General features: G+C 39.9%; 1 protein-coding gene across 1 annotated transcript in view; it reads right to left on the bottom strand.

Moving 5' to 3' along the window:
• Positions 1-10,418: 10,418 nt before the first annotated feature.
• The window catches only part of LOC111232503 (protocadherin-11 X-linked-like), a 114,724-nt gene continuing 103,164 nt past the window's right edge, over positions 10,419-21,978 (bottom strand). The window contains exon 6 of the mRNA XM_022760061.1: positions 10,419-10,882. Within this exon, the coding sequence (XP_022615782.1) occupies positions 10,419-10,882 (464 nt within the window). The remainder of the gene's footprint in view (positions 10,883-21,978) is intronic.

Raw genomic sequence — 21,978 nt, forward strand, 5'->3', positions numbered from 1 at the left:
TCTGGGTTTCTACCGATAAAGACATAATAGCAAACTGAATTTTAACAGAGGCTGGTGATTGTGTGCAAACATAAAGAAGAGCTCAATGATTAGATTGTGCTAAACAATGCTAATTCAGCTGTGGCAATGCAGGAAAACAACAAAAAACACAGTTGGTTTTCTAGAGCCTGGTGACACTAAATCCATGCCAGAAGCGCCAGATGTGAGACAATGAAATGTTTGCACTATTTGAATTGGCTTTATGTCACCTCTTCTTTTCGGTCCCTCCAAATAACACCTTGGTGTCCATTATCTGCACACATAATTGCTATATTGATTTTCCCTGTTGCTTCTTTCTTTTCATCCCACCATGCTTTCGCTTGCCATTGTTCAATGGATGTTCTTGAAAGTAAAGGTTGATTGCCTTGAATAATACTACTTTTGAAAGTGATTAAATGACCATACCAGTGCTTTCACATATTTTGGGCGAGTTACAAAAGTATTTGTATACATATATACACACACACACACACACACACATATGTATATATATACATATATATATATATAGAATGTCCATGACTGAGTGACAGAGTTGAGTGAGTTATGAAGTTAAACCATTGGTTCGTTGGCCAAGTGTTGGTTGGACTTTTCCCATTTTGGGTTGCTCTTTCAAAATGATTTGGGCGCAAACATTTTCTAGTATGTCATCAGGGGGCATTCGCAGCGGATCCATAACAGTTTTCAACAACTGTATTTCCTCAGATAATAACTGGCGCCTTTATTTACCTCAACTGCTGTAGGTAACAGGCCTTTACTTGAGGCAGGCTTGTATTATAGGCAGACCTTGGGGGAAGGGGCAGTGGCTCTGGTCACATCGCTGAGGGATTGCGAGCCCAGTCCCGGAACACAGAGAGGGCCGGCAAAAACTTTATGGATTTTTTAACTGGCCCACCAATGTGGCGGCCCACAGGGATTGCTATAGTGTTCCCCATCGCCAGTCCTACTATAACAGTGCAAACAACAATTTATTTTTATGACGATAGATAGATAGATAGTTAATCAAAGTCAACATATAGTGTAGTAGGGTATATTACCACATTCATTATCCATTTAGTAATCTAGCAACAATACAACAACAAATAAAAACCTCTAACCATGGAAATTGATTATATATTCAAACCACAAACACAACACACTCTGCGTCAACACTGTTGTTTTGTTTGATCTTCCGGATTTCAAAGAGGAGGGAGAGGCGTCCTACCATCGGAGAGACTCTGACAATAAACTCCACGGAGGAAGAGCTTCGGGGACTTGCTGCCTTAACTGCAGGAAAGCTGTGTGTGTGCTGAACGTGAACAGGCTTGTCAGGCACAGTGGCTGCCCTGTGATACTGTCTTTAGATACGCACAAAGAACTCGCAGTAAAAGCAGTTTCTCTGATGTACTTCCTTACTGCGAAAGGGGCATGATTTGAACTTGGTTTCTCTTTATTACCTATCAGGCAAGCCAACATGTATCATCTTTTTTTTATTTAGGCAGGAAAACCCTGGGAGAATTAAACAACAAAAGTGGTCCTCGTTATTAATGATTAGAACGACACAGAAACATTTTTGTATATTTTCTTTTCCTTTAGCCCTCTTAGCAGCAACTATAGCAATGATGGTCTGTCTGTCAGTCCACCACTTGTATCCACAAATGTTTCAATCATTTGTGGACAGATTGATGTTCATGGTCACCGGGAAATGAATCCTACAGACTTTGTTAATTCCTGACATCAAGCATAACCGGTTGACATCTTTGGTTTTAAGTGACATATCTTAAATGTCTAAATGTCATCTAAACATCAGCATGTTACAAGTGTCATTATCAGACTATGAGCATGCTGTTGTTAGCTCGAAGCAGAGCTGCGCCCTACTGTAGCGGCTAGCGTGTAGACTCAGGTTATGAAAGTTGTTCTCAGTAGGAAAAATCGTCACAGGCTCATATGAGTTGTGATGTTTTTCTGTAAAACAAACAAAAAAAAACTCCACTTAAAAAAGGCCAAGGATAGGCCAAGCAATGACAGCACAAAACTGTTATGACTGGGAATGACAGTGCAGGAACTATATGACTACCCACTTAGCAACAACAATATCACTAGACCAAAAAAAAAAATCTTTCATTAATGTCTTTCAAGTACATGATACATAAGTGAGATCTATCTTTTGTATACTGCACATCTTTTCAGTGCAACACTCATTTGAATGAAATAAAGACACACAGCTGCATAGAATTTATTTTGCTGTATGGTCTCCTATCAGTAATTGCTCTCTAATGGCAGAGGGAGATTTTCTGGCATGGCTTGGGTTCTCTAATGTCCAAGAGGACAAGGTCAAAGTTAATTACTACCAATTACCCCAAATTTTGACTAATCATTTGGGTCCTCTATGATGGCAGTGAAGAGCGTTGTGTCTGACCCTCTTTCGAAACCTTCCCATAAATACTCAACTGAGATCATACTGAATGTGGTTATTCAGACGGCCCGGCCATATGGTTAACATCATTGTCATGGTGCTCAGCCTACTGGGTCACCACTTATGTGTACTTCAGTAATAGAGACACTGTCAACCTGGAAGAAGCCAGCGTAGGCAAAAAAACAAAACAAAAAAAAAAACTGTTATGTTTTACTCCTAAATTGTTATTGATTTAGCCACCCATCACCCAGATTTTTCTTTCATTTAGATTCATCTGCTGTCACCAGAGTTCCACGCGTTGGTGTAGATTTGAGGACTAGTTTTCCAACTCTATATGTATTTATGTCGCGCAGTGATGTGGAGGACAGTTTTGTGCATTGTCCCGGGAGCAATTTCTGCAAAGTGTCCCTAAAGGTTAAGCAGTGATGGGAAAAAAAAAAAAAAAACTCTTCAGGACCTTTACCCTCTGCAGAATACTCCACAGAAACATTTAAAGCGTGAGGGAGTAGATGCTGTTAGTGGATTTGAAAGTCACTGCAGGACAACGAGTCTGTTGTCTTTAATCTTATAGCCTCTTTTTTATGTAACACTATGCATTTCTTTCACTTTCATTATCTGTCTTATATTCTCCTGTTTTTTTTTTCATTGGGCTATGAAATAAATAAAACAGGTTTATCTAGTCAGCTGTTTTCAGTGTTTTTAACATCCTCATGCATGCCATGAGGTCTATCTTGAATTAAAATAGTGTTTATTTTTTTGTTTAATCATGATTTAAGAACCATCATTTACAAGGCTTTATTTGACAGCCAGCTGAGTCCATACACGTGTCAACTTGCACAGCAGGATAATGTTGGTTCTTAAGCCACCCTGAGACAGGCTATCTCCTCTCTCCAAAATCTTTTACATTAACTTTACAGGAGTCAGTCTGTATTTTTGGTCCGCGACATTTCTCTTTGTGGAGGAAAAATTTTCATTTTGTCTTCCAGAGCTTATCGCAACCATCTCATTTTCTCGTTCAAAAAAAGGAGCTACAGTTCCATCCATCTGCTGACCTCATTTTCATGGCCAGGCTGAAATCTTTGAGTGGAATTTTCTTTGTGTGTACACTCAGCCGTCCCTTGGATGTCGTTGGCATGTCTCCGAAGCAATTTTCTCAACTATGAATTATTCACCAGATATTATTCCAAAGGTCATCTTATAGTAATTAGTACCCTGCTGTTGACTAAACAGCCTCAAGGTACCTGATGGCCAGTTTAATTACAATTTGAAATGAGTGTACTGTTTGACAATCTCTATATGTTCTCCTGACACTTGAACAGATGACACCTTGAGAACTAAGTAGGCTTACAATAAGTTGGCTTGTTAGCAGATGGGGATGGAGGGTGTGGGGCTGTGTGGGAAGGGGCGGGGGGGGGGGGGGGGGGGTGCTGTGTGTGCCCTGTTAAGATCACAAAAACCTTACTGTTCAAATATGCAGTAATTACTGAAAATGCAGATTGGTGTAGTTGGATATGCATGTGTTTTGACAGTGCGGACATCCTCGGCACTGTCACCGTCTCATTATTAGCCAATTACCATGGAAAACTAATGGGGCAGGTCACAGCCGGCTCTCTTAAGGAGACTGGGGACTGAACATATGCTGAAGATGTGGCAAGATGACAGAGTCCAGCAAACCTTTGGCGCTTTACGAGGTACATGACGTGGCTCTTTGTGTCGTGCAAATTAGGAGTCAGTGCCGAGAGATCCTGTCATGTCCTGTTGTTGTGAACATGAACCCCTGCACTGTATTGTATGCTTTAGGTTTCCTCTCAGAGGGGCTGTATGTATTCATAAGAGAAGAGTGAGTAAAGCATTAAGTCAAAAGGGCCTCAGGTTGGATACATAGCCCAGGGGGATTGTCAAGGCTGTTGCAGAGTTTGCCTTCGAGGCATCATAGTTCTCATAGATGGATGGATGGGTACATGGATGGATGGGTGAATAGATATATAGATACACAGTCCAGATGTATTACAAGCAATGGCCAAAAAAGCTCAAAATAAAATATATATATTTTTTTTTATATATATTTATAATATTTCTTCTCTGTATCTTCACTGCCTATGAGGCCAAATGGCCACAGGTATAGTAGACAGCCTGAGGGTATCACTGAAGATGCTGGGGGATGATGATGCGCAGTGAGTCTAAAGTAAATCAAGGCTGTCATTCTGAGCAGCCACAGTAGGCTACAAGAAGGAACAGATATTCTTTTTTTCTACTCCTGGCTTAAACTTAGATTTACTTCTTGGCCCTAGAACCAAAAGGCTAAAATTAAAGGTTTATTGTGTTCTATTGATTTTCCTCTGAAATTTATAGGCATCTTCCTAGAGTCTATGGCCTATGCTGATATGATAATGGCTGGACAGTCTAATGAGTGGAGGAGCGACCTGGTGACGGGAAGCAAATTGATTTGTATTGTTGGAACAAATCAAAATTGTAGGAATTGATCGGGGAGCGTTCTGCCCTTCCTAAACAGAGAACATAAAAGTGCCCTTTAGACTCGCGTGCTACATTCAATCAGTAGTTTAATTGACCACATAAACTTTAGGTATAGCCTTCTGACATTCATAATTTAAGAGTTTGACTTACTATGCAGATGAAAAATCAGCAGTTTGATTCTCTCTACTACTACTACATCTGATACAATGTTTAAAACACCACTGATTTGTCTGAGTTAATAACTTTCCTCAATAAAACATGGATCACCCTGAAATCCAGTGAATGATTTAAGGCGTGATTTATATCATTTATATTGTATGTTCTGCACTTTACCCTGCAAAGTCATAGCCAGATGCTATATTCAAAATATGTGGGATGGAAGGAAGCATTAGGAACAGTTTGGGTGGTTAAATTTGAAAAGTTGAAATTAGATAAAAGTTTATGAATCAAGGCAATCAATATTTTTATGTCAGCAATGGATCACATGACTAATGTCAGGTTACAGGGATCACTCTAAGAGCCTGAGGAAATTATTATTTCCCATCGGCTCGACTGAGCTTAAGAGCGTCTTTCAGCGCTCACTGTTTTAGTTTTCCAGCCCACAATAGTTTTGGTTCAGTCTCAATTCGCTCTCACCTTCATCAGCATCATTTTTGGCTGTATGTTTTTAGTAAAACACTATCTGACCAACACCAAACAACAGACAGTCAAAATTAGTGACTAGCTAATGATCTGATGATTTTGATCAGGTGATCATAAACACAACACAACTCCAAATAAATGCTAATGTTGCTGGATGTGTAAAGCATTTTCCATAGTACTCCATAGTATTGTTGCAAGTTAGATTTGTTTGCTAATGACGGACTTTAAGCATCCACATTTCTTTGCATTTCAGCCCCTTACATTTGTACTCACTATTAAGTGCAAAGTTGGGGAAATTTTAGTTTTCAGGAAAATTTGAAAGACCTATTTATTTTAATATAAATGTAACAATATCCAGAGCCTAATCATTAAATATAAAGCAAAACAATGGGGTATTTCCTATGTATGACATAGTGGCTATCTGCTTCAATGTTTAGTATTACATGTGATTTGTCAATTAATGTGTTGGTGTTAAAAATAGAAAAGAAAACAAATACAAAGCATCTTTAACCTTTAGCATGCTTCTGAGGAGACATGCAGTGATGGTGTGCAAGACAGCTTATAATTCTTTGTTCCCTTCCGTGCTTAATAATGGTTACGTTTTTTCTTTTGCCATAAATATACATATATATGTCATAGGCTGAATTGTATCCCCGGCGGCATTAATTTCCTGAATTTATGAAGGTGAAATGCCATGTCCAGTTAGATGGGTCTTATATCATTAGCTTGTAATTGCAATAATTGGAATACAGTGACAGTATGCTCTCATGTCACATCTATCACTGACATGACAATACTCTCAGAAAAATCTAATCAAACAGCAGTGTAAAGTGAAGGACAAGCATGATCCAAATATACTTTGAGGACTCAATATTTAATGGCTCAAGTAAAATTCAATGACAAGAAAAATCATTTCACCATATGGAAGTTCATTTTTTTTCATAGATTTAAATGGAATATCTTACAAAGGCATGACAACACAGACTGTATAGCTTTAACTGACCAATACAGATTCGCTGGCAAGCATTGAAGCCTTCTATCAAAGCAAACTTGACCTGACTCACTGATGACTAATTTACAAGCATATACTTAAGTCTTATATCATATTTTGATATAGTTTTTTTGTACAAGATACATTTGTGTACATAAAATATTCTGGCAAGGTGCATGCCAGTATACACATATGTGCACACACGCACACACACACACATTCATACATGCAAGGAGACGCACACATTCCCCCTCACACACATACAACATCACCTATAAACACATTCAAACACACTCTCATCAATATTATGCATATGTATCCATTTACATTACAACAGAGATTGTCATCTCATCACTTCTTATGCTTTCCTTTTTTCCTTTTTTATCAACATAGTGAATTCCAGTATTTAACCTGTAGCTTTTAGTCTTCACTGTATGTGTCTTTCCAGTTTGTAACCATTATTACTGGTTCTTAGGGGTACTGCTATGTACAGTTTAAAATCCAGTTTACCTGACAGTATAGATATTTGTGTGTACGTGGAGGCATAAATGGTATGCACATTTCACAAAGTTTGAATGTGTACACTGTGTAACATTTACTTTGTTCCATAAGACAGACAAACAGGTAGAGCAGTAAACATCAATACTGACACTGAATGTGATGATGGATGCATGACCTACATAGGCAAGTGTCAAAATCGCCTCGTGGAAGTCCGAACAGTTCATGCAAAACATGACACAGGTTGGCAATGGTAATCATGACACACATTTGAATAGAAAAATTCAGAAAATTAAAAAAAAGCAAATTGTCAGTGTTGAGTATAGGGTTTTTACTATGTCTATCATCAGGGCAGAGGGAATTAGAAAACTATGAAAATAGCAGTGAGAGCAGAATCATGCAAAGTGATAACCTGTGATCACTCTTAACATTTTGTCTTTTTCACTCTGTGTTTTGTGAAAGATGAAAACCTTTGATACAGAACTTATTCAGAGCAGCCTTGTCCAAAAAAATATTTAAAAAAAAGCCCAAAACAAATGAACATTCATATGATATGCTCTTTGTTTTTTTAAGATGGATAATAATTAAAACACCACTACTTTTACCTCTAAAAGGGCATATGGTAAAACACAATGGTACTGCAGTAGATGAAAAATAACTTGTGTTAGTATCAAAAGCAACATCGTACAGATGTACATTCATGCAGTTATTATACTGTTCCCTCTAGATTTTCTCTTTCGATTATGCTGCTGCAACATTACAGTACGTATGGGTTATGTAGGCAGAGTAAGCTAAAACACAGTGTGAGTTACAGATACGTAATATTGTGCTTCCTGTACACATGTGATTGGGTAAATTATTTCAAACAATCACATTTTTGTTACAGTGTGACAGTGTATTATCCCTTACTTAGTCCATGGATATTCTCTCCCTCTGTGATATGAGGAAGGGCACAGTTTCCTTTGTCATATTTATAAATACTCCAACAGCAGATAATGTCTGTATTTCTCATTGTTAATGAATAGGGTGGGGGGGGTGGGGGTTCTTAAAAAGCTAACAATTATTTGTCAGTTTTAGTTTTGTTGAAAAGATCCAACCAGGAACGTATTTGCCCTACTTATTCACATGATTGTAAACAGAGACTGAAAAGATTTGTGAGGATTTTGACGCAACTTTTGGATCAAATATCACGAGTGCTGGATTTGCATTTGTCAGTGATAAAATTCCAATTTTCTGTGACATCATGATGTATGTTCCCTTTGATATGTGCTCCTTTTGATTAAATATGCATTGTTTATACCATTTGACGATACATGTCTGTCCTAAGAAATGAGATGAAAAGTGATGGAGAAAAAAAAAAAATTCTGAGTATTAGTAAATGAGCTGGAATTGGATTCCAAAACAGGGACATTTTCATCAACGAATGTTTGTAGGAGGATTTATTTAAGTTGCTTGTTTTGTATTAGATTCATTTTCGTAATTGACTCGGGTGAAATTGAATTGCCCCTTCCTGTGTCCTTGACACACTGTTCCTTTAAGTGATCATTTCACTGAGTCTCAGATATATCCTCTTTATAATGATAAGAGTCCTGACCCCAAGTATCTGAGAGAATAGGTGTGGTAGCTAAGAGCATGCAAACACAATTTGCTTTGCACCCTCCCTCAAGAATGCCACATTGCATTATAGATTTAGGCCTGTTCCCAATTTGCAAGATGGTACAACAAAATGAATCGCATGAATCATATACCTGATGATGTAGACACCTGGCTTGGATGTTACTGGAAAGAAAAATGGATATCAGCAAAGTCACTTATTGCTGTAGCAATAGATTATGCTGCACCCAATCTGTTACAGCAGAGTTAGTCTGAAGTACTTATCATCATCAGTAAAATTCACACACACAGGCAGTGATGCAGTGTGTGTATGATGAGACCATGGTGAGGGCCAGCCTGCAGGAAGGTCTTTTCAAATAGTGCCAATGCCTATTCTTATGATAACTGCAAAAATAACATTAACATCAATAATTCAGTTAGACTCGGGACCCTGAAGAAATTCATGCACCCTGGTCTATTATTCCGGTGTCAACACAGTAAAAACCGATAATACAGCCAAACAGAGCTGTATGAAAACACCAAATACTAATTAATAGCAAGAACATAGATGTTATTAATGATATGATGGGAAGAGAGGGAGCGTGTAAAGCTGCTTATTATGAGCACTTGTCACCTTTTCATTACCTCTACACATGCAAAGTACATGTTTCTGGTTAGCCAAGAGAGCCATTCCAGACCTTCTAACCACAATGAGGGTCGCCACTGAGATCACACATCAAAGTAATTAGACTGAGAATTTCATAATTGGCTCCATAGCTGTTATTATGTGAGAGTTTCTAAGCAGCAAAATGTGAGAAATAGAAACAAAGGAAAGGAAACAAAGAGTATGTCTCCGAAGCGCATCTGTCTGCGCTTTCCAAGGCTAAGCTACTGAGATAATGCTAGGAGTGAACATTGTCTTAATAGAGTTGGCAGAGATGGACCCACCACCATATTATGGAAAACATCCTGGGCACGTGTGCGTGTATGTGCAAGAGTTTGTGTTGCTTCCTCTGTTATATTTTGTGTACTGGTCCACGGTGAAAATGTAGAATGCAAAAGATTACCGGTGCTGTCTACCATTGGCCTAGTTATGTTTTGTAGACTTCTTTTTTTTTTTTATTATCCTTCTGCAGTCCCCTGACCAAAATAGACTTCTGAAACACGTTCAGGCAAGACAAAAGAAACATCTTCCACCACCAAAGGAGTTTGTGCTGCGTGTTATACAGAGCAATACTTCACTAGAACTTGAACAGAAACACCATCCACCCAGAGCTCATAATTAACATTTAGCCAAATTTAGCTCACTCCACACAAAGTACTGTATTTGCATTTGTTTCTGTGCAAGGAAATGGTCTTTTAGGGCACAGTTCCACTAAGCTGGGCCCAAGGAGCTTAAAGCGTACATTGCCCGTTCTTATCACTAAGCAAACATCACCAAACTGAAAGCAAAAATTATCTTTTTTTTTCTGTGATGGAACTACTTTGGTATAGAACTACCTTTTATTTATTCTACATGGGTCTGCTATGTTAAGACTTACATTTCCTTTAAAATGCTTAAGCTGTCAGACTGATCCCATATGATTTTGTCTGAACAACATCATCATGATCGAATCCATTCTCAGATGTCTTCATTAGTAAAACTGAGCTGGAGCTGGTCAAAGTTATTCAAATTATGCATACCTCCACTCGTACGCATACATACTAATCACAAGTCACTGACGAAAAGCCATCAGTGGATGGAGTCACATGTATGACAGGCCAATGAAGATCTGTCTTTTACTCTTACAACTGGTGCTCATGTAAGAAAGAGCTGCTGCCCACGCTGGTGGGCGTCTGCTGCATGGGAGAGGAAAAGCTCGCCAGAGGGATGACCTTGACGGGGTCCTCCTTCTTACTACCGCAGTGTCTATCCAGGGTGTTGTAGAACTGTGGTCGGTTGATCCCTTTGTCCAGTTCATCCTTTTTGGGCACAGACCTGCCCAGGGTATGGCGGCCATCCATGACCCCCATGCTGCCCATGTTAGCTTTGGCTCCTCGGGCACAGCTCTGCTGGAAGCCAAAGGTGGGGAGGGTACCGGTGATGGCGGTGGCGGTAGGGGTGGAGGTGGGGCTGTTGCTGCCAGGACTCTGGAACTGGGCCAGGGCTGGGGGCATCCAGCAGCTGTCGGAGTGGCCCAGTATCAGACACTCCTGGGTGCAGGTCTCAGAGGCCTCGGCCAAGGCTTTCTGCAGGTTCACCTCGATGGCTGAAAAAACGCAGAGAAAGAGAAAAAGAAAAAGAAGAAAACAACATAGTTAATCCATCAGGTCAGAACATACGGAGAGTGCAGCTGCAATGCGAGGATTTTACCAGAGTGTTGTAGAAAGCACTGAATGAACTCATGAATCATTATGTAAACAGAAGACAGTTGTCGTCTTATCAGTGGTTGACCCACAAAATGTCAGCCTTTTAGTGAAATGAAAGTCAGTGATAAATGTTTCATTTCATCTTGTAATGAGAAAAACACCAGCAGAGCATTTAATTTCCATTGGTATTCCCGTGACTCTGTCTGTTTACCTACAATATGCAATGAATTCCCTGTAGCTTAATTAGAGTTAGAAAAAAATGTCTTGCTGTTTGTGTCTCGGATTGGCTTTATCGTATTAAATATTTAATGAACATCTTAACAAAGCATTGTTTATTTTAATCACTGTCAATGTGGCACACCTTAAATCCTTTTGATCTTTCAGAATCCAAAATAAATCTGGTCAAATAAGAAAACTCAAATAGTGAGAACTAGAAAAAAAAAAGAAAAGAGATCACACTATGCCAGGATCCTGTGAGCATCTTTGGCATATTTAGGTATAATTAATATACACAGTTAATTGTGCCAGCATCTAGGTTTGCATGCATGGAACGGAAGAAGAAAAAAAAAAAAAGGAAAAGAAAACTGAATGAGGAGGCGACTGGGCAAGGCTAAACACTCAAACTATCTTATCTCATTATCCCGCCACTGACATCACATGTGGAATGAGTCTGGGATGAGGCCTCAGCATTGAGCCTCAGCAATAAAGGCTGTCAAGCCAGATAATTAGAATGTAAAACAGTATGCACCAAGGCAACCAGGAGCCCGCGGTGTTATGTTTCCTAGGCCATACAAAGGAAAGAGGGGTCCTCATTCAAACATCACATCGCTCCTCTAGGCCTCAGCTTCAAGCTGTCATGTAGAAATTATTTAGCATATTTGCATAAGTAAGAATGCTATAAATAATTAAGTGGTCTTAGACCCTAGTGCACTGGGACGACTATTTCCTTCATGCATACAAGTTCTGCATGCTCTGTGTAATTCTATTCCACAGACATCGGCAGATCTTCTTGCCACCTTGTTTATTGTTGTATGGCAAAATGAAAATGAATATTCTTATAACTCTACATTAGTGATACCAGTCCGGCCCCCCCAAAAACTAGAATCTAAGATTGGTGCATAACGGCCCAGTGCACTCACTTGTTTTTTTTTGTTTTTTTTTATTTCTATGCTACCGCAGATTGAATAGCATAGCGTCAACTTTAATTATGAGAGCAGTGTCTGAAAGTGAAACGCCTGATATAAATTGTGAGGATATATTTGGAGTGCCCACGTGGAGTCAAATCTGTCCTCTCCATATTGAACTGGAGCCTTGGAGCAGGAGTGTATAAATCCCCCGGGCGGTAAATGTGTCACCTTTCAGAGGGTCACTAACTTCATTAAGGCAAAAATGGATGCTGCTTTCTCATTCTCTGAGCTAGCACAAAAGGGCCAAGCCAAGTCTCGGCCGTGCCCTGACTCAATCTCTCTCTGAGTGTTTTCTGCTGGTGGTGATGTCTTTTCAGGGTATTGCCGTTTTTGATGAGGTAATGCTATTAGCATAAATGTCTTATTCCTCAAGCATGCACCAATAAATGCTTCTGGGTCTCGACTCGAACAGACACATTCCGACGTGCAGCTTTGCCAGACTTATTCCCTCCTCCTCAACTTTAAATGATCAGTTCAGTTGTACAGCTGTCTTTAACCTAGCGTATTTTACGACTGAAAGGTAGTCTGAGGCTCCGTGACTTCACACGGCTTGAACTCACAGCAGTTCTGTATCAACAGCCTTCAGTGCCTCCAAATTTTGTATGCAATATTTCACATCCAGCCTCTCCAAAAGACATGGGCCTGTACTATTTTCTATTCCAGTGGGATAGTTTGGAAAGGTGGTGGCGGGTTTGGGAGGGTGAAAGCACGGCGTGAGTGATGTCGCTGACAGCTCCGGCTGCTTTCGTCAGCTAGAGGTATGCCGCAGCCTGCTTGTGATGCCGCTGTCTTTTGTATTCAGGGGAAACAACTATACCCCGCAGAGCTTTCGGGAGGAATCACACATCACTGATGCTGTGAACATTCTTTTCTACGTTCCCTTCAAGGAAATTTGAATGGCAGACAAGTGGGGATAATGGCAAACAATGGGGCGTAATAGACAGCGCGACTGAGATCAGACCAACTGTTCTCATTTGAGATGATTCATCTTCACTGAGAAGTGGTGATGTGATTGAAACAAAACTGCAAGACCAGTTTAGTTGTTCTGTAGCGTTGTTCTGAACATCTAATAACAAGTTCAGCTCCAGTCACCCAATAAGACTGACTTCTGTTGACTCCAGTATTCTATTCATGTTCTGATTCAAAACAGCCTGCGGGTTAATTTGGCTGCTCTGTCGTAAGGTAATCTATTATCCGTGCTCTTGTTGTGTATTTCTTAGACAACCCGCTGTGCTACGGTTCTAGGTTTCTAGTCGACGTTATGGTCATACACAAGGTCAATACCGGCAGTAGCCTACAGCAGTCCTGTTCTGCAACATCAACACATCCTTTGGCCAGCCACTGATCGAACACCGCTGCATCCACCTTCAGCTGACCTTCCATTCATGCGGTCAAACATTACAGCTTGTATAAACATTGAACACATGTAAGAGGGAGGCATGAGAGTGCTGGATGGCATGAAAAGCATTCAAAACAAATGTTGTCTTGCACTAAATGAAAATACTGCAATTCCACTGAACACAAGGTGGGGTTGATGCAGTGCAGATGCTTCTCTGTAAAGCAAAATCTTTTAATTTAGAAATATAAAGTGGTCACACATGATAACATGAATGCCTGCAATATTTTCCAATCCAATTCAGTTCAGTATTCCCTAAAAAACTTTTTACGATATACAGAACTTTTTTTTTTTTTTTTTTTACGTTCAGTCTTTTAAGTATTTTCCGACTTTAGTATGTGAGTATCAGATAAACATCTTTCAATCCAATACAGTCCAGTACATCAACACAGGCTTGAGCCTAAAAGCTGGATAAAAGCCTTTCTGAGCCAGTCTTAAGATTAACTCCATCAAAAACTGCAAGTATATTGTATTGGATTGTGTTATAGTGTACAGTTGCTCAACTTATTTTCAAACGCATTTTGTAATATTCCAGTCAGCTGGTGAGCAGGTAATTCATCGATAATCATGTCTTTTTTTAAGAACAGCTTTTATACTCAACCATCACAGAAAACAAATTCATGTTCTAATTTCAAACAATCAGCCCCCCCATGCATGACGAGCAACTGTTTCTAGTACAATTTTCTATAACAGTGGTGAATGAGGGATTACACATTTTGTGTTTACACATTCTATTTTGCCTCTTTTATTATACTGGTACGCATTCAATCCAATCTCCCTTATTTTTTTCTCTGATGGCCATGAAATCCACTAATGCAAATACAGGTTCTGACAGGCAGAAACACACACACACACACACACACACACACACACACGCACACACGCACACAGACCCGCACACACACAGAGAGGATGCATAATAGCCAGCTGATCGGGGGTTTTCAGTACAACAGTATGAGATATTTAACATGACAGTTGATGATATTTACTGACAGAGCTAGTTACATCTTGATGAGCTTCACATTAAGGTCTGCACACATATCACGATTCAACTCATTATTTCAGCATGCATAAACTCATTATTGCTAATTAAAAGGATAATTGCATGCATCTAGGACATTAAATTCCTCGAACAGCCATCAGGAAGGTGGACGAGGCCCCTGACTCATCCTACACGGTTAATTGGTGCAGTCTTTTCAATTTTTTAGCCTGAAACCTACATGCATCAAACTCATGTATTGTCCAGTGAAAGCTTTATCATGCTGTGCCCACTGCCTCCATGTGAGCACGCATGATCATAGCAATATCTGAATTGTACTTGTTTGTTGTTTGTTATTTTTTTCTTTACATGGTGATCTACTGACTGACGGGTTATCTTGTTGTCTAAGGTTGTGATACATGGACTGTCACTATGCAACATAGTCGTTTTCTTCACTGCAAGACTTAGAAAGCTCAAACTTGTTTTTTTGTTTTCTAGTTCTTATTTTTTTTTTCTTTTTACACAACATTCTCAAAAGGTTCATACATAATCCAGAGCGTAACTATGCCGAGAAAATAAACCTTTCAGCAGTGCTCAGCCCCTCGCAGTGTCAGTTCGTCTCTGGGTTCAACAGGTTTAACGGTGCCAGAAAAATAAAAGTAAAATGCAAAGACGCTGTACGAGATGTTTAAAATGGAGACCTCGTCTGTCATCAGCCATCTTGGAGTACTGCAAGTACTGCGACAAGTGCAAAAATGTTATCATCTTCATATTATATGTTCTCGTGTGATAAGAGATGAGATGAGGTTGAGAGTGAGAGAAGAAGAGTCACAGAGGAGTGGTGAGTATATGTCTCTGTGTCTGGAGGGGAACCAAAAGACCGTAACACAGGAATACAGAGGATTCTTTCAAACAAATAGAATCTCAGTAGAAATAATTGGGTGTGTAATAACCAAGACTTTATCTCTTCGCTTGGCCTATACCCACTCCAAATGTACAATCTGGATAAGAAGATGAATGGTCATTAATAATAATAGCGCTATTAAAACCCCTTGGTTTTGCACTGAAAAGAGAGATGCCATTACTTTCATCACAGCTCTGGCAGTCGTCAATTGAAGGAGACACTAATGTCTCACTTTCACAGAATTAAAACTACGAGACAGCCCAGTGGAGGGCAGTCTCACTCCCAAGTCGTCACATATGCACGCTTCTTGTTTTAACGTACCGGGTAAAACTTTAGCGTCACTTTTCAGCGTGCAGGGTTGTGTGTTAGACTTCCAATGTTGATGCATGAGTCCAGCGGGCCGAAGCTCATTGTCTGCTGATCTACATGGGGCGAGATTGCATTGTGGTTTTCAAGTCACGTTGAACTTTTTCTTTATTAAACCACACCATGATCTCTCCCTCATCCTTTCAATTTGCATTCGTCCAAAAAACACATTGTTTTATGCATGTTGAAAAATTATGCTAAAGTGCCATGGACCAAGTGTCTGTATGTAACACGTTGGGAGTGAGAACGTGTTGCCCGCTTATGTGCTTGATGCCTTTCACCATTCATCCTGCATTCTCTGGAATTATACGTTTCACAATTGTGACAGATTCATAGTTCTGATGATATGTATTCGTATGAATTCATGTTCTATTCAAGATATCACAAAGCTCACAAGAGGCTGAGTGAAGGAAAAAAGTATATCCCATAGTTATAATTCCTGCATATACATGAAATAAGAATATGCTGGCTCGGAGACAAGGTCTATGACTTCTCAGCGAAAAAACTGTCTCTATGGCAATGACTCTGAAAATTAACTTTTCTCTGCACGTCAGACTCAAATGCTATTTGGTTTTCTTTACTTTTATCAGGAGGAGGTACAGTATAATCCCTGGCGAAGGCAATAAGAGCTGTCATTGTCACTGCTGACAAGGGCGTGGAGGAGGAAGTAAATATTCCATTGTAGCAATAAAAACTTGGCATGCTCTTTGGAAGGCAGAGACCAGCTATGCCGTAGAGGTCAGCGGTGCCATGTAGGAGGCTGACATGTATTAAGATCTATAAGGACCTGAGCTGGGGTTGACGGCTTGTCAAGGACTGTAGACTTTTATTAACACGATTTTATCATAGAATGAGGAATGAAACAATAGAAATATCTCCATAGAGCCTGTTTTGTACTCCTGCCCAACCTATTGAGTGATCACATAAAGAACTGCATGCCAGTGAATGGTAATGAATTACTTACAATAATGACATAGTGGATTTTTCCACTCAAACATAAATTTTAGAGCAATTCTGTGTAGCAGTGATAAAGAGTGAGATGTAAGAAACAGCAGAGCCGTTGCTCCTCTTTTTTTTTACTTTTTAAAACAAATAGTGCCAGATGTAATGAATGGCCCTTTTTAAAGGAGACAATGTGACGCAGATAAGAGGGGAGTGAGGTTGTCCATATATACTCTAGACTAATTACTTTTGATGCATTTACTGAGACGCTGCTGACAACAGTGAGTCTCCGAGCCACATACGTATTTATCAGCACTTGTGGGACCTATACAGTTTCTCTCCTGTAATCCATCTAGCCTTGTCTGCTCTCGACCCCTTTTGCTTTCCTAGTGTTTGACCCATTGTAACTGAAAGTAATTGCAGGCAGAAAACAACATCTAATGATTACTTTATCTGGGAGACTGAGAGAGTGAAAAGTCACAGACAGGTACTTTCAACAAAAGGAGGAGGCCTTTTTGTTCCCGACACACAATTTCAGACAACAAAGAATATTATTGACTTGGCTGAGATTAGAACACCAAAACAAATAACAAAGCACAGAGAGAGGACAAAGTGCACAAAGAGAGAAAGGATCTCCTGAACAGCCCAGTGCCAAGCACTTGCTTCTTTCTTTTTGTTGCCATTGATTAAAAGTATGTTGTAGGTTGAAGCACCTGTTTCTCCACTGGGAATATACAACACCAACATAATGTCAAGACTTAATTTAATGTAAATTCCTTTATCTCCAAGTCACCTTTGTTGTCCGGAGGAGAAAGAGGGAAAAAAAAATAAAATAAACACACACACACACACCTCAATTACATATCTCCTCAGCATAAAATGTTTACAAAAAAAAGCAGGACCTTACATCAACAACAACCACAATTGTGTGATTTCCATCAACAGAGAGTGCAGTTGGGAAGGTAGAACACAGAAAAAAGCTTCCGTCTTGACACTTGACTTTTTGTGTGTGACATTGGTTGATTACATCTCCTTCATTATGTCTAGGCTACTATTGGGCCTCCCCACCCGAGGACGAGGTGCCGGTGTCACCATCAACACAATCAGGCCTGGCCAAATACCCAGCATGGGCCAGATAGATGAGAGGTGCAAACACCATAACAATCTGCAATCAGCGCTCATCACCACAATGACACACAGAGGCGGAGGCACAGAACTTCTACAGGAGGGGAATGGGGGGGGTGTAGAAACTCAAGACATGCTCGTGTAGATGCACACACACACACACACACACACACACACACACACACACAGAGAAAACAACACACACACACACACACACACTGACGCTCTAATTTTTAAAACCTCACGCGAGGGCAGCCACCGATTCTCCTCTTTGTGAGTCTGCACTTGTGCAGGCGCTGGACGGTACTGTAGATATACTGTAGGTGTGCTGTCACTGACAAGGAAGCAATACATAAATGTATATTTATGAGATAAAAAAAAAAAAAAGAAGTGAATCCACCTTAAAATTCATTGCACATGGATGGATGTCTGAAAATTTCCATACTGCGTAGATAATGTGAGGCCTGGGAAATGAAAATAAAGAGCGTGGAATAAAATAAAGAAGTGAAAGTATTTTAAAAGGATTAAGAAAGAAAGGAAAATCGTCTGATTAAGTGGGACCTGGCGAAGCTGTTTGATATTTGCAAGAAGATTGGATTGTTCCAGCAGGAATACTATCTAAACAATCATGATTTTTAAGGAATGAATTTGATCTCAAAATGTAAATGTCACCTATAACTCTCTTAGCTTTCCTTCCAATCAAATCAGAGGGCGATTTGAAGCATAAGGAAGTCCTCAAAGATTTAAACCTGTTGCATTAGCAGACAGTAACGCCGAGATGTTTTCTGATTATAGCTAATAAAAAAATGAGGCCCCTGCTTCACATGATGGAGGAGAGACCAGAGAGAGACAAACTGTTCGGCAGCCTCCACTGTGCTGCATCCTGTGTCATGTAACAAGCAAATTCATCACGCTGACCCATTGCCCCCAATTATTATGGAAAACAAGAATGAATCAAATTAACATTGAAGACGCTCCCAGATCTGGCAGCCTGTCTGTAGGCTATGGCCGATGGATTCAGCAGGAGGAGAAGAGAGGGTAATAAACAAGGTGCCACTGCATATGCTATATATCTTGCAGTCATTGATGATTAGCTCTGTTTTCCCTTAGCCATACATTACTGTTATTGCCTCCATGGCCAGGCAGATAGGAAGTGGATACAAAGGCATCATGAAGCCCATCTTTCAACGGATAACTGGCAGGCTGAAAACCACTCAGCACCAGCCGCAGCATGATTTCAGTGCATGAGTGAATGGTGGGTATGGTGAAAATTGTAATCTCTTATATGAAAGAGCTGAGAGAGGTGGGGGTGGGGGTGGGATGGGGGGTGGGGTGGGGGGTCCTGGTGTTTACACTTTTTTTTTTTGTTTGTGGCTTTCCCCAAGGTTTGTGTTTATTGTACAGTGAAGGAAATCATACGGTGTAGTCACTAAATAAAGGAGTCTCTCTTCAGATGTCAACAGCTCAAGTCGTGGTGTTTTGTCCTGCTTGACAATCCTGAAAATGTGTAACGTGTATCCCATTTCTCTTCCTTTTCTTTCTGCATTTTCAAAATATTTTGAGGACAGCTTAGGAATTGAATGCAGACTGTATGCGGTATTAGTCACAGTCATTAGTGCTGAGCAAACTTATATTTGAAATATCAGTGTGTAGTGTAGCATGGTAAAGGTTTTAATATGAGGGGCAGCCTCTCTGCAGATCCCCATGTGCATGTACACTTTAAAGGTTTTCCTTTTCCGAAGTGCCACAGACCCTCCTCCGGGGACAACTATTAATTTTTCACTGAAACCTCCCCTGAATAATGAATTCTGTCCTATTTATACGCTGTGATAAGTCCACTGAATGTCTAAAAAGGGGTTATCATGAAAAGGGTAAGGCTTTCAGAGAAAGACCTGTTCCTGCTTAACATGTTTAATTCATCCGCATCGCCATGTTCTTGAAAGCAGAAGAAAAGTCATATAATGTATCACTGGCAAACATGAAAGCAGGAACAAGCAGCACATTCAATAAATCACAGCTTTACTTTCACTGTTTTGATGTTGACTGTCACAATCCTCCACCCAAACACCCGTCGTTGAAAGTTCAGATATATGCTTTTTTACTCCCCCAGGCCCCGGCTGACAGATATGCTCTCACTAAAATCACAGAGGTACTCAGTGGCTTGTGTTAATGTTTCTGTCACTACGCACTTTATTTGGGGTGCGTCGAGCGCAAGCATTGTCAACTAACATTCGCAACAGAGGGAGCGACAGATACAGATAGACACACGGAGGGAGGAAGACTGTGAGAGAGTATGGCAGGTAGTACTGAAAGATATAAAAAAAAATAAAAAATAAAAAAGGCGTGAAGTTTAGTCCATAAATAATGCAATAAAAACTAGAACATATTTCAAAATCTGTGAAAAAAAAAGAAAAAAAAAACTGGCATTGATAAACAATCTTAATACTTAAAATAACTGCTGCTGTAGCAACTTCACTTTACTCCAGGATAGAAGAAGCTTTACTTTGCTGCTGTTGGTTTCGGCACTCTTAAGTGAACCAAACCATTCATTACGTTTCTCCCTCTGACCAAATAACCACAAGGCTGTCTTGTCAGAAAAACTTACATAAACACGTTTAATTGATGTTACACACCATCTCTCAGTGTCACTGACACAGATTAGCACATAATAAGGATGTGTGGTGGTTTTATTCAGTACTGTAACTCAATCATTTTTATATATAAGTACGAATGTAATTATAACTCACTGTAATTGCAGTGTAATTGTGATTTAGTTTATATTCTGTCTGATTATATACTGAGATATGGCATCCATATTTGATAATGAATTTCTGGTCACAATAATCATTATATATGTCTCCTAAAAATAACTATCTTTAGTTTTCTTAATTGTATATTTGTCTTAGTTAAGTGTCATTGTTTTTAGTTTTTATCTAATTATATTATTACCAGTTTTCATCACTATTTTGAGTTGATAATGTGTTTCATTGTCTTCAACACTGCTTTCATTTCTTGGATGGTAAGTCTAACAGCTCCTCTTTGGCTTCTAAACAGTCTCAGTAGAAAAAAAAAAAAAGAATTATAATAAAATAAAAGGGCAAAAGCAGAAAGTAGGTTCGCTGATTGTATTCTGCCTGTGATGATGAAGAGAATGCTCCAGTGGCTACAACAGTCCACAGAGGAAGAGGCGGTGAAAATAGCCACGCAACTGCTTTGCTCTAGAGACTGCCAGCAACCCATTGACCTCAATGTCTTTTATGCTGTTTAGCCCAGAGCACTAACTATCAGATATTAACACCCCACGTCTTTGATTCTGCACGCCTGTCAGGTCCTGAGGACACTTGTATATATTGTTTGTCCCGGGGATCCATCCTCTTTGTGTCAGTTGTTTCGTCCTCGTCTAACACGACAAACACCCACAAAGAGGCAAGGGTATGTCACATTTCTTCTGCCTGGCATCGAGTATCAGCTCTAATGTTGACATGTCTTAGCAGAGCCTGGGGAAGGCATGGAGAGACAGGAACTTAGCAAAAAAAAAAAAAAGAATGTCACTAACATGTCCGGATGTTTGTAGAATTGTGGGAGAAAATTGCAAGGGCTTCCTGGCTCATCACCACCACCGCCACAGCTACGATGACATCACTATAGCCAATTTCATCCCTGCAGTTTATTTCAAGCGACTGTGTCTGTGTTTGCACATGCACGCCTTTGTGCATGTGCATGAGTGAGTGTGTGAATGTGTGACAGAGAGAAAAACAGGCTCGCTCTCAATGTAATTCAGTGTGTGAAGGCACCAATACCCATCTCTATGATAATTTCCTATTCACTATGAGCAAAGACAGCAACACTGATACAATTCATTTCCCCTTTATTAACTGGTGCGGAAATGTTGGGCCTGGCAGAAGTGACTTCTGAAGTCTTTCAGGGCTGAGGGGTGGCAGGGTTTGTTTTACGGGTGGGAAGAGAAAGCTACTCGTACAGGGTAGATGATTTTGGGAGCAATGCCTCCATAATAGTGCATTTGCCAGAGACAAGAGGCTCAGTTTCCATGAACATTTAGTGGCCTATTCAGTGTCTTATTTTGCATGAGACCCTCG

The sequence above is a fragment of the Seriola dumerili genome, unplaced genomic scaffold (genome assembly GCF_002260705.1).
Source record: "Seriola dumerili isolate Sdu_G_001 unplaced genomic scaffold, Sdu_1.0 BDQW01000331.1, whole genome shotgun sequence".
Classification (NCBI taxonomy): Eukaryota; Metazoa; Chordata; class Actinopteri; order Carangiformes; family Carangidae; genus Seriola; species Seriola dumerili.